Here is a 13885-nt window from a genome sequence, read left to right on the forward strand (position 1 = left end):
CATTACCATGTACATGAAGATTTCTCAAATAAAACTTACTTCTCGGCGGTGTTTACACTATGAACACATCTGAACTCTGCTCCCTCCTTTGCAAGTAACCAGGGCAAATCATCTTCATCTCATTCAAAAAATCCTAATGGGATTCTCTGCCCTTTTCCTTGAAGATAGGTAACGAAGTCAGCAATAAACCCCCTTTAAGAGCTGATTTCACCTCTGGTACCTCAGCAATGACCAAGGTAAACACCTCAGCAGTACTGTGTATAACCACCAGAGGCTTTTACAGTAACACATATTTGCCATCTAGGGTAAAAGCTGCAGGTCTTAAGGAGCGAAGATGAACTTCCTGGGTGCAAAAATGTTTTCATAAAGTACTTTTATAGGATTAAAAAAAAAAGAAGCAAGCAGAATGCAGAGCTTTACTATCAGTTCTGAGCTCACTCACCAACTACAAAGTAAGCTTTCAATACAACTATGTGCTCTGCTTGGGTGCATTTTTCCGAAATAAGAACCAACAAGAAAACTTACATCCTGCCTCTCATTGCTTTGGCTTTTTGTTCCTCTTCAAGGTTTCTTGGGGGAGTTGAAGGCGTCATTCCTTCATTTAAGCAGCCGGTGGCATCTTTTAAGCTTCCTCGGTAGGATCCTCCTTCAAGGGTCTAAAAAAAACCCCAAAAGAATGGTAGAAGAATAAGCATTATCCTTGAACTCCAGCATGAGAGTTACCTTCTGTTTCCAGTCAGCTCTGTAATCAACAGCAATCTAAAACCAAGCAGAGTATTCAGCAGCACTTTCCCACAGGACTCAGTGAAACACAACCAAAAAACCAAACTAGTTTTAAATTGATATAAGATTAAAAAAAAAAAAAAAGCAGTAAAGCTGAGAATATGACTTTTGTCAGAAGATAGAAAAAGATTTCAAAGCAATGTGAAAATGTCATAATGTCACAATCAGAACCACTGTCGGGCTACACGTGGTAGGCATATTTCTCTGTGAAAGACTAAACCTGGATTCTTGGTAGTAAAGTAAAATACAAAATGAAACAGAAATAGAAGGATACATAGTAACATTCCACAATAATTAATGTTGCCCCCAAATTCCTGGAAAGTAATTGCAGTTGACCTAACAGCATGCATGCAGGGCAGAGAAAATAAATATCCTCTGAAAGTACATCTAACTGGGTTAATGAAATACTTTTCAATTTTTTAGTCCCTCAATGGCCTGAAACGATTTTGAGTGAAATTTCTGGGAATGTCCTTCTCAGTCTCACACGCTACAAAGAGCTCCTTCATCACTTACTCCTCATCAACCACCCTATGAACAGAGACCATCTTCATGTACTAACTTCTCAAACTGAGAAAATACCAAAACCCTTTGAAATCATTTGTGAGATAAAGCTGCTTGCACAGACTCACAGCAATTCACACAGTAAAAACACTGGGGTTTTTTTCTGTTTCATTTTCACTCTCTCCATCCTTACAATACATTTAAGGAAATGAACCTTTGCAGGCTCATCATAAATCTTCTTTAATCCTGACTTGTTCACCAAGTAAAACTTGCTTAAAGCAAACATGCACCTAAGTTTAGAGGTCCTGTCACATGTAGAAAAAGGCTTAGCTTATGCATTAACATTTTGAATTGGTTCAGGGAACAATTAAGAAAAGTCAATGTTTAAAGCAAGATTTACTCCTTGTGCAACAGACATGGGACCACGAAGTGAGAGTGCACTATATGGGAAATTTTGAACAAATTAAAATCAGAGCATTTATAATGCTTATTCCAGTCCCTATCACATATAGTTGACAAGGCAGATTAAAAGTAACATAAGTCTGTAAAATTAAAGCACAGCTGTGATATTTCAAGCAATTTTAGTCTTTAGAGGGTCCTCTCAGAGAAGCTGGAAACCAAGCAACTTCATGTGCTGTGTAGTAAAACTCCTGTGCCTTGTAACAAGCTTTTTTTTTGTTTTTGTTTTTTAAAAACCCCAATGTCTAAACTATTTGAAAAAATGCCAGTAAGACCCCAGAAAGAGTACAGGAGGTTACATAGCTCATACTCTGCACAGCCCTTCCAGAAGTGTCTTTCAGAGTTCGCAGTGCAGAGCCCACACAACAACATGAGAGGTACATTTCATCTCACATGTGGAACAGGAACTATTGGTTACTCTACTGAGAAGCAGAGCCTGTAGGGTTAATAAAAGCACAGCAGATGAAAGTGGAAAGCAAGGAAACCAAAAATAGAGGTAGACTCTAAAGTCCATCCCTAGAGTCACACTGAGCCTGTTGTGTTCACGGTTTTCACACCACTAGACTTACCAGCTTACTTTTGACCAACTTTTCTATTGCACTGACAAGATCCGCAGCAGTTGGGACATCGGAGGAGCTCTGTCGAGCAGCTAGCAAAGAAGAGGACTGCAAGACACCAGTTTGCAAAGGAAAAGCAAGTTAGCAGGATGAGAAGGGATTAGGAAACCAGCAATAAGTGAAGCAGCTTCAGAGTCGGGAAAAGAACGAACATGGAAGGGGAGTGGAAGTGTTGGAGGCCCACATGCAGGGTCGGGTGGCTGTTCGCCACTGTATCAGAGAAGCACAGAATTGTCATCAAATTCCAGCTACACATCCCTTTGCAGCAGGTCGCACATTGGGAACCAGTGAGAGAGAACTGAGGTTCATTTACAACTAGGTTACAACACTCCTAACTTCTGTTGGCTTTTCCTTCTAAGGATTCCTGCTGCCTTACAGACACTAAAAAATTGATCTTCCCACTGCAGATGTAAGAAATTATCTCCTCTTCCATATATGCACATTTACCAAATGCAGTAAGCAAAGGCACACATGGAGTTAAAGGCAATTGGATGGGGAAGAGATAAGTTTTTCTTCCTATCCTTCCCAAAGAAGAACTGCAACTCCAAATGAAGTCAAATGATGCCTCTGAATAGCATTCATGTAACTCTAGTCATCTAAAGTCTGTCTTTTCTCCCTCTGTGGCCTTCTGCAATCAGTGGAGAGACAATGTTCTAATGTATCTCAACTATCTGGCATAGGAGGGGAAGAAACACTCTTTAGAGGTGCTCACCTCTACCTATTCACATTGTTTAAAATACTTTCGGTCTCACTTCTATATGCCTGTCTGTCAGTCACAGATATTTGATTTTGGGTGCCTGACACATAATATATCTAAGTATCTCCACATTCAGGGAGTTATAGGTAGTAGATGCTAGTTGCTAGGAATCTCCAGGATTTGCCCAAACATCACCCATGGCACTGTGAAGGCTGGCCTGCACGGTTTTTGCTCAAAATCGGGCTGCTCTCTTCACACCTTCATCTTCGTTCCAAGAAACCTGTCTGAAAACAAAAACTCAGGCCATAGCTGTGGGAATTGGTATTTATTAGCTTGCCTGTAAATATGTTTCTTCTGAACTAAACACAAGCGCTGACTAAAACTATGAGCCCTTAGATAAACTGGTTTTGGTACATTTTGTTGCAGATGCAGTGTGGCTAAATTTTTATAGACACTGCATTCAAATTATGAAAAAGCTTATTCATCTCTCAGTCACTTAATAAAGGTCTTCTGAAGAGTACCTATTTCAGAGAAGTCACCACACGAGTGCCAATGAACATGCACCCATGATTAAACAGCGCTGGAGAATGAGACGTGGAAAAGTGACGGCAGGAATTAGGCAGCTCTTTAAGTAGCCCTCTGGGGCAGTTGCTGATGTTGAGTGACAGCCCGGGGAAAAAAAAAAGCAAAAAAAAAAAGCAAAGGAGACTAATCCCATCCAGACGGTTTTTTGACAGAGAAGAAGCACAAACACCCTGCCACTTGTAGTCTCATCTTTCACTCAAATAATACATCTAATCAACACTTCTAATTACAACAACAACAAAAATTACAGGTAATCAGGCTGGTAATTGAGGAATTAGGCTGGTAAAGCAGAAATCTCATAAAAATGTAAGAGATCAGATGGCCTGCTTCACCTGCAATGCGGACGGACGTGTCTAGGGGGGAAAAAAAGGCTGAAAACAGGGTTTTTGAAGGGCTACTGGACAAATGCTTAGATGATAACTGTCCAACATAAGCATTCTAGCAGGAGGAATCCAATCTTTGGAGGCACTGGCCAGCTGTTGCTCTCACTTCTTTTAACTGAAATTGCTCAATATCTCTGAAGAGTAAATAACTGCAGATTTTAAAAGGGAGCATGGAAACATTTGCCGCGTGCAAGTCTTTCAGAGTCAAATAAAACTCTTCTGTGATTGAAGGGTGAATCTGGTTTGTGTGGGGGAAATAGAAAAATGGTATTTCAATTTCCCAGTAAATAAATTACGAATTTCTAATAAGAAGGTATCTTGCAATTTGTCTTTATAACAGCCTCCAGAAGCAGCAAAGCACAATTATTGCTATCTTGCAAATGGGCAGCCCGCTCCCAGGGACGGAGGGAGGCTGTATCCGCATGGTGCAGACCTCTGCCCCCTAGCACTGCCGCTTCCCCGTGGTGCCGCATTGTTGCTATTCCAACATAAGCCAGTACCTATGAGCAGTATTAGGACACAAGCAGGAAGCTGTGCCCAAATTAACACCGTTAAAGAGCTTTTGGCTCCAGTGTGGCTCAAACGCTGCTAGTTCAGTGTTTCCGTGCCAGGGAATTCAGGAGCCATGTCTGTGAGCTAAGATTTTTTTTCCCCTGGGACAAAAAGGTGGTAGGGGAAGAAGAGGAGAGACCAAAAGGGTTTCAGAGGCCTCTTGGTCTATCTAATCTTCTTTTAGGACCGGGCAAATAAACAGGATACCGAAAGGCTCTGCAACACTCAGATGTCTGGAGAAAAAAAAAACAGTTTAGTTCCTCAACACTGGAGCTGTCAGAAAATTATTATTTTAATAAATCCTGAAATCACATGGCATATTAAAAATCAAAAGTAGTGACTAGAGCTAAAGCTGCTTTGTTTTGCTGAAAATAAATAAATAAATAAGCAAGAATAAAAAAAATCTAACCCCAAAGCATTTAGCTAAACACTGCAGGGAACTCACCAGCAGCAACTGCTGTTGTGCTGGGCATGGATCCACCAGAGCTCTGCTTCCCCGGCCTTTCCCCTCTGCCCCTTGCCAGGCAGCCGGCAGCACATGCGACACTCCAAGGGCAAGAGTCCACAGCTCCACCTGCTTCCTTCTGCTCTTGCTGCCACCACAATGTCCTAACAGTCCCTGGCAGATTAGCAAGGAGCCCCCGAATCCTCTCCTCCACCACTCCGCTCTGCAAGTTGCAGAAATGCTTGCTCCCTTCCGTCTGTATTTGCAAACTGCTGCCTGAACCTTCTCCAAGACCCTTCCGGATTCTTTCGACAATTTATTAATCTCTCCTATTCTTGCTTCTTTGCATGCAGTAATTACCATCAGAGGATAGAAGTACAAAAGTGGCAGTGCTAAAAAGAGGGATCAGCAGGAAAGCAGGAAACAGCTAAACAGGAGGATGAATTTCCACAAGGGAGATGACAGCACCAGGAAAGGGTGGGGGAAGACACATACAGACAGGACAGGCACTAACAGTGAACGTAAACCACTTGCATAGCTGTATTCACAGACTCTCACCCCAAGTCAGATAGAGCAATGGAAGGACTCACCCTGAAAGCAACTGCACCGTCTACCACTGCAAAACCCTGACTTCACATTTGGTAGACCCTAGCTAACAGCAGAGAGCTACCACCACCGACACGGTGCCCAAGGATGGGCCAACCAAAGTCCTTCCCACTTTCCCGAGCGGGACCTGAAAGCCCTTGTGGACTTCTGAAAAAACAGGCGCTGACGGACCATTCGGCAAGGCTGAGCCACATACCCCAGAAACGCCAAACAAGAGCTCTGTGACCTCAGATAGGTTTTTCTATCTGTAAGGTTTAAAGAACTTCAGAGTGGCAGGTAGATGGTGGGACACAGACTGACAAAGCTATTGGACCCCAATCATCCAGAAAGCAGTGGCAAGCCTGGGTGGAGAGCCCAAGTTATCTAACTCTTGGTAACAGTGGTATTTCTGGATTCAAGCAGACTCCAGCATTTGACCTACTCCCTGGGCACCAAATGACATTTGTGCTGCTACTGACAGACACCAACAGCACTTCTAAAACACCTAGAGAACAAGCATTACCAGCCTAAATGGAATTTCTGACCCCACAAAACACAAGCACTCAATATCTGCCATGAAATGGGACACCAAGGCTAAATTGCTTATTAGGCACTATTTGTAAATTTCCACACACTGGTGTCTATTATAACCATGTCTAGTCACTGAATACTGCATGATCGCTATTAAACCAGATTAGATATCTCTGTGGCAAATGCACTTAAACAGCAAACTGACATAGTAGCAGAGGTCTTACCATCTCATCTTGGGTTGGATCATTGTCAAAAATCTTCATAGGAGGAGGAAGGGGTGTGTGAGATTCCTCGTCTGGTTCATCTTCTCCCCAACCCTTCTTGCTCTTCTAGAGAAAAGTTAAATATAATTAGAGACAGCGACAGGTTTCTTTGCTCTTTTTAGATATCTGAGCCCTACCATCAGGCTTTCGGTCTATTAGGAATATCAACGCTGGCTCAGTATTTGGTTGGGGTGGAGAGAACTGCAGGTAATACTAAGTGTCACAGAAGAGGAGCAAAAAAGGCACAAGTTTTTGCCTGCTAATCCTGGTGCATTCTAAGAGTTACAGAAATATCCTTTTCCAATACAGACATCAAAAGACACTTAACAAACAGTTAATAGGTCACCCAACCAGTTAAGGCAGTTAGGGCTCTGTACGTGCTGATGGAAAAGCATTTTCTAATTTGAAGTAGTATAGGTCAATGTACAGTTTTAAAAACATGTTGCTCCATTTGTGCTCACTTGGTATCCTCTCCATTTTCTGCTTGTAATTCCTCATGCAGTTTATCAGGAAAGAGCCATTCTAGCAGAGAACATGCCTGCAGAGAAATAGGGGCTACAAATACTTAGCAGATTTAACAGAAACATGATTATTTCCCTGAGCGTTTTCTTTCAGTAAGGAATTACACTGCCATGGTAGGATACAGGTGATACGAACCTCAGCAAAAAATGATAGCAGTTGCTCAAGAATAACTTCATTTCTATTCTTGGCAGATTTCTAATAGACTATTAAAAAAATCTAATCAAAGGATGACAATATATGCAGACTCTGAAATGCTGTTCCTTACATGTTTCATTGCTCTTCAGATGACAGAATACTGTTTGGAATACAGCTTTAATCAATTTTACATATGATTCGCTGCTCCCTCTGGTTCCTAAGGGAACTCCATTTACTCAAGCCTGAATCACACACACCAGAACAGACTATCAGAGATACCGGCTTTCCTGCAACAAGCACCAACACACACCTCATCTGCGCTGTCTCCTTGAGGAGTGGTTTCGTCTCCGGTCTTTGGTGAGCCAAGATCAAAGCTCTTCCTGCCATCTCGCACCTTCTTTTGTTTCTTTATGTTACTCTCGGCCTTCCCACTGTTCAGCCGGCGCACAGGACTAGTCAACCATTTTTTTAACGTGTTGGTTGAGCGCTTGGGGCCAGGAGAGCTCTGGATGGAGTTGAGGGATGGCTGAGGTTGCAAGTTGGCCACTGAATCAGATTTGCCCCCGTTGTCATTGGAAGAGACCGAATATGTGTCTGGAAGAAAACGATGCAGGTAAGAGACTATATTGGCACTTGCTTTATTTCCTAGTGCACATCAAATGTTTGGCATTCATAAGCATCAAAATACAAGACGCCTCAAGGAAATGTTTTGTGACCTATCAACGTTGTATAAACTTTACTGCACACCAGAGAGAGGAATACACTATGCTACAGAGATTTTTCACAGTCTTATACACTCTCATTTCCTACCACACTATCTGTCCTTACGAAACATCACAGACAGCACAGTTATCTAGCTGGTGATGAAAAGCCTGAATTGGAGGTTAAGTGCTAAATTTCTCAGCTTCTTCCCACAGATTTCATTGTGAATTGCTAGGAAGAAAATAAGCACAAAAAGGAGATTACTACAAGAGAGCTGACAGCCACCAACACTTTGTCAGGGTCTGATTCCAAAAGTGTTTCTCAGCAGTTTTCAGACCCCAATAACATTACTTTTAGTTAGAATACTTATTAACTTTTGAAGGTTATTTGAACTACCTTAAAATTATCTCCTTTGCCCCTGAAAGCAATTTGTCAGAAGACTTCATACCTTCTCCAGAACTAAAAAATGGTGATGAACCATTACAAAAGATGACAAACTGTTAGAACCAAAGGAAACTTCCACAAAGGAGATACAAGGCAGGCTTAAAATTAAAAAGATTTCTACTAAATCCAAGCACAAGTTTCTACTGAATCATATCCAACCGCAATTATCAATACACGTGTTCAGACTAGCACCTTAGAAATGGGTGCAACCCCTCCAAAAGCAACATGTGCCAATACCAATAAGCCTTTAAAAACAAAGCAAACAAGTTGCTGGAATATTTCTCAATTGCCCTTTAAGAACAAGTGACCTGCTCTCACCTTTCTGAAACTATGGCAAAGGCAACTCCCTCCCCAGGAATGATCAAGGACTGAAATGTTTAATCCCACACAGTTGAAGAAGGAATTGATTTTTACAGAATTCAGAAGTCCTGTCACACTCCTGTAAGATATGTCTCAGACTGTACACCAGAAAGCAGTCACCTGATGTTATTACTCATTTCTGCTGGGGTGGGTAAGAGATTCAGAGATAAACATCTCAAAAAACAAAAACAGAAGTTACAACATAAGAAAGTAGCTTGGTGCACCCAGAAATTCCCAGTTCAATAATAAATATCATTACAAATATTGTGTAATACACATGCTGAGGGCGAGTTATTCTCCCTGAGAATAGCTAACTATATCATTTTAGAAACCAATTTCTGCTACCTGCATCCGAACCTCCTACCTCTGCTGGGCAGAGAGCTCTGTTGATCACAGCGGGCTATTTACTGAGCAGAAATTGCAGTCTACCTTGTCTGTCAGCTTGTAAAATGCAGACCATTAGAGCTGTAATATTTTACTACCAGAGACAGCTGCAGTCAGAAGTTGAACTGATAATTTATTACATACCTGGAATCAAAAGTTAGGTTTTCAAAACATATGGAAACACTTGTAATAAGCTAGAGGAAGTCAAAGTTCATTTCCCAGACAGGAAGAAAATCCAAATCATCTGTCTTCTGACAAAAAGAATTCGTTTGAGAGTAGCTGGGAAGAGGACAGATCCTAGGTGCAGTTGGTTGGATTTTTGCAGCCCACTGGTTTGAGACATTCCTCCACAGGGGCAAAGTAGTCATCTTATCTCGAAAAAGCCTGGTTCAGCCAGCTACTGTTGATGTTATTTCATGCACACCAAGTAGTGTTAAATCAACTAGTACAAGATAATATTTTTGCAGTGGCCAGCTTATCTTCCATTCAATAGACTTTAGATACTCTCCTCTCACAGGCTCCACATGATCCTTTGGGAGTCAGAGCTTATCAGCGTACCTTGCGTCAGCAAAATTCAGGGTTTCAAGATGGTGATTTTGAACGCTTGAGCAACCCGCAGGTTGCAAGTGCCCTCTCTCCTCTGTCCCCCCAGTAGCACTTAAATCCCTGCACGTGGCTGGGGAACATGAGTGCTTCAGTGACTCACAGCCTGGCAGAGCCTCCTCCGTGCCAAAACGCTCCTCTGAGCTGGATGTGCGCGTTCAGGTGGCTACGCTCCGACTCAGAAAAACTCCAGGAATTGTTGGTGCAAACAGAGCTTGTCTGTAGTCGTGGAAGGAAAACTGCTGGAAGAATTCAGTCTTTCAGGGCTGCTGTTTTTCAGGGATGGCATGGGGAAAACTGCCACATCACAGACTCCCTCCATTTGCTGGAGACTAGACTCAGGGGAGTGCTTGAGGAAAAACAGGGACAACCTGATCTCCCAGATCTCTGTGGGTTCATGTACAAAGAGGTTTACACCACAGCTTGAAAGTAACATAATCCAAACACACAACGCCAATGAAAGGCACCTTGCCATTTTACCTTTTAGTAAGGGAGACGATCTGATAGGCACCAAAATGGCGCCTTTGATAGTCCCGCACTCGCAGGATACATGATGGTTGTGCCGAGCCATGAGAACCCACCTCAGCCAGGTGGGCTCAACACAGGCACAAACCTGAGGAACCTGACAAGGTCAGAGATGGAAGGAGCAGGGCCTCCCCTCCCACCAGGCCATGTCTCGTTTGATGAGCAGGGCCAGATCTCAGGTTTGCTCCTTCCCTCCCCATTCTCCAGGCAACACAGCCACAGCACAGGACATGGCCAGACGCACAGTTTTTCTTACACCAGAGCAGCTCCTACTTCTAGGCAATTCACAGGAAGCAACAGTCAAAAATTTCCCATTTTCATCCAGGAAAAAGCAGCAGACTGAATAGAAACATCTTGAGTTCTGGAGGTGGCCCACGGGCCACCATGCCCATTTACAGGAATCTCCTCTGAAGTTTAACCTACAACCTGGAAACCTCTCCAGACAGAGCATTAGGTCTCCCAAACAGCAAGTTGAGATGAAAGAAAAACCAAAGGTTTACACAGGAAAGGGAAGGGAGGTGTATTATGCTGTGCAACGATCCCACTTGAACTGGGCTCTGTTTTTCTCCATTTCCCGCAGGGAGCCTCACCCCCAGGACCCTGCAGAGCGGCAGGCAGCACAGCTCCCTGGGGGCATCACATCCCCCCAGCCACGGCAGCAAGGAAGGGAGTGCTGCAAAGTGGTACCAAATAGAGTAATGGCTTTTGAGCTGAAAAAGGCTATTTACCAGGGAGACCATGTTTTCCATATCCCAGGGGACAGCCAGGGGTTACTATATCTCAGTCCTACCATGCTAGACTTGAGCCTGATAGGTATAAATTTTCCATCCTTCGCCTTATCCACTGAAGTGTTCCCACTGACCACTCTAACGCAATCTGGGATAGAGCGTTAGCTAGGTCTACACAGCCAAAAATGGGAAGCGTGCATTGCCCCGGCCTTATCTCCCTTTTATATGGTAATTTACTCTATGCTGTTTGGAGGATAGGTAGAAAGGATGGTCTAACCTCTCTAGCTACCACAAGACCCTCTACAGATGCGGTGAGTTTCCTCTACCCAGTACCCTACGCATGCATAAAGCACGCCCGTCCCATCATCATATTTCCCACCATCTCCAAACATACACTATCCAAAAAACCACTCCTAGAGTTTACACACCACATTCCTAACCTTTTTTCCTCTTCTTTAAAAAAAAAGAAATGGTAAATATGGCAATATTTTTGCGTGAGAGACTTGCTGTCTGAGAGACCCGTAGATAGCAGGCCAGCCGAGAGTCACCTACTTTACGCACCAAGCAGGTCACCCCTGACAGGACCACGGGCTCGAGTATGAGCATGGCTCACCAAGCAAGAGACAGAAACAATCTGCCAGGAAAGACTTTGAGACAACCTCCTCCTAAGCTGTGCTTCTGCAAGCCGTGCTGCTTCGGCGACACATATGGCTACAAACATATTAATCAGGACACAGTGGCAGATGGAGATCCAGACGTGGAGAGGACAAGTGGAAGAGCGAGGGGGTACGTTACCATATTCTCCTGTTGCAAAGCCCTAGCACATACATGCTCTGCAAACTGTGTTGCTAAAGCTGTTAAGAAAGACAGTTTGGTTAAGAAAATCCAGAGATGCAGAGTCATATTTCTTGGTAATTCAGGCAGTTCCTGTTACCCACAAAGACCAGCAAACCAACTGCTGCCTCTGCACCACCGAGGGCCTGTAGGAACGCCAGGTCCTCTGCAAACAGCTGCAGTGAGCGGTCATAATGTCACCACTGTCCCGGGACATGAACAGCTAAAAAAAGGTATTTGGTGAAGCAAAATGGGTGTAGGGAGGTCAGCAGACTAGTGTGGCTGGATTGATTTCCTGGCCAAACTATTCATTCAGGCAGAAGAAATGACAGTTTCCAAAACACCCCTAAGCAAACCTCCAAGAAACTTCTGGCAATACAGCCGTGAGAGATCCTCAGCCAGATGGGAGAGCTTTAACATCCAGAGCTTTTGCACCGCCGGCATCATGAAATCTTTGTTGTTGTTGCTGAAATTAACAGACATCCATAAAAGCATAGCTCTTTTACTTGACAAAACGTAAGGATACAGCTATGTGGAATCTTGGGCAAAAGGGAAAGAAAGAAAAATCTTATAAGCTAGTTTTAGAAGTGCAGTTGCATTCCCACTTGAGCCAGTAGGAATTGCTGTTGGAACTAAAATACAAGACGTTTTATTTTTACCTCCTTATTCCCTGGAGCACGCATGGGAAGGGAGGTCTGATCAGACTCAAGCAGCATCTAATTCATCTACAGCAACTCAAATCTCTAACAAGGAAAAGGGAAGACTTCTCAGAACGATCTTAAAGAAAACATCAAGCTGTTCTTTCTGCTGCATACTAACCACAGACCAAATATAATAGAAGGGAAGTATGTGTCAATAACCAGATGTTAATCACAATATAGCTCTGAAAATGCGTGACTATGGCAAGACACAGTCATGCTTTAGGTGAGAAGAGCTGAATTATTGCACCTTAATTCTATGTACGGCTGCATTTCTCGTCCCAGAAAAACATCCTGGGAGAGAAGGATTTTTCCACAGAAGCCAAAGATGATGAGTGAGAATGGGAACTCTGTAATCCTAATAGCATGTGCATTTAAATCAACATTTTTTTCCACAGAAATAACTCCACTTATGAAGAAAAGCCAATAATGACAATCTGACCAATGAGCACATAAATTAACTCTGCTGTGCTTAACAGAGCCCATTTTCCATATTTAGTGATTACTGTAAAATAATATTTCTGACAAAGATAGAATTGCATCATATGTGGGTGAAAGACTAATCTTGTTTTTACTCAAGGTACTATTTCCTTCAGCACAGGAAGCTCTATACTAGAAAATCTTGGAAAGCAGGAGTCATCTAGACTCACTCTATGCACAAAGCCTCTATATTTCACACTAAACAAACAAGAATTATGTAAACCACCTAAATGCACCCTCTCCTGCCCCTTCCAAGAGCATCTCCTCCACAGTACTGCAGGCTCCAATGCACAGCTCAAAGCGGTTGAGGCTCTACCCTCCCATGGAAGAAACTCTGCTGCTTGAGCCACCCCCCCGATATCAGCCAGCCCACTACAGGGGTAACGCTCTACTCAGCAAACATGAGGACAGCAGAACGAGGGATGAAAATTTGGTCTTTTCTGTACTTTTCCATTAAATGTCCACAATATACTCAGCGAAACACAGGTTTATTGGCACAAATCAGAGTTACAAAACTTAGCAGCTTAGGCAGATGACAGTAGAGATCCAAGTTTTAGGGTTAGAGCTCATTCCGCATACAAAACCTGGCCTGGATTTGCAAAAATTTGGAAGGTAAGAACATCTGGATAATACAGAGTCAGCTTACAAGTATTCCTCGAGTGAAAATAATTAGTTTATAACAACATAAATAATGAATCTGACAAATTTTCATCTCAACAGATAAATTCTCTCTTCAGGCAATGCCTCCACAACAGGTTCCGATGACAAATGCAAGCAAACGTGAGGAAATTTCCAGTGCCCACGTTGGGAAAAGTAAAAGACAACTGGTATGAGAAGCCCTTTAAATTAGACTTATGTTAAACTTTTGCAATGGAATTGCAAAACTTGCCCTGGAGACCTCCAAGGCTCCCCATCCTCTGACCAGTCTCATTGGCATTCAGCTAAACACGGCTGACTGCAGATACGCCGCTGCACTTCAGCTCTAGGGAGAAATGAGAGGAGACTACAGAGCATCTGGTTTCACATCAGAGTGTAAAGATGCGCTCAAACTACGCTGTTGATACCTAAA

The 13885-nt window shown here is 43.0% G+C and overlaps 1 protein-coding gene across 5 annotated transcripts in view; it reads right to left on the reverse strand.

Moving 5' to 3' along the window:
* Positions 1-13885, reverse strand: part of KALRN (kalirin RhoGEF kinase) — a 526992-nt gene that overhangs the window by 52922 nt on the left and 460185 nt on the right. For 3 of the 5 annotated variants that reach the window (XM_064514687.1, XM_064514683.1, XM_064514684.1), the window contains 3 exons: positions 7369-7652; positions 6363-6467; positions 526-656 (listed from right to left, as the gene is read on the reverse strand). In XM_064514687.1, coding sequence (XP_064370757.1) covers positions 526-656; positions 6363-6467; positions 7369-7652 — 520 coding nt within the window. Of the gene's footprint in view, positions 1-525; positions 657-2312; positions 2409-6362; positions 6468-7368; positions 7653-13885 lie in introns of all 5 variants that reach the window. The other 2 variants (XM_064514688.1, XM_064514686.1) reach the window with 2 other exon arrangements.

The sequence above is a fragment of the Dromaius novaehollandiae genome, chromosome 7 (assembly GCF_036370855.1).
Source record: "Dromaius novaehollandiae isolate bDroNov1 chromosome 7, bDroNov1.hap1, whole genome shotgun sequence".
Lineage (NCBI taxonomy): Eukaryota > Metazoa > Chordata > Aves > Casuariiformes > Dromaiidae > Dromaius > Dromaius novaehollandiae.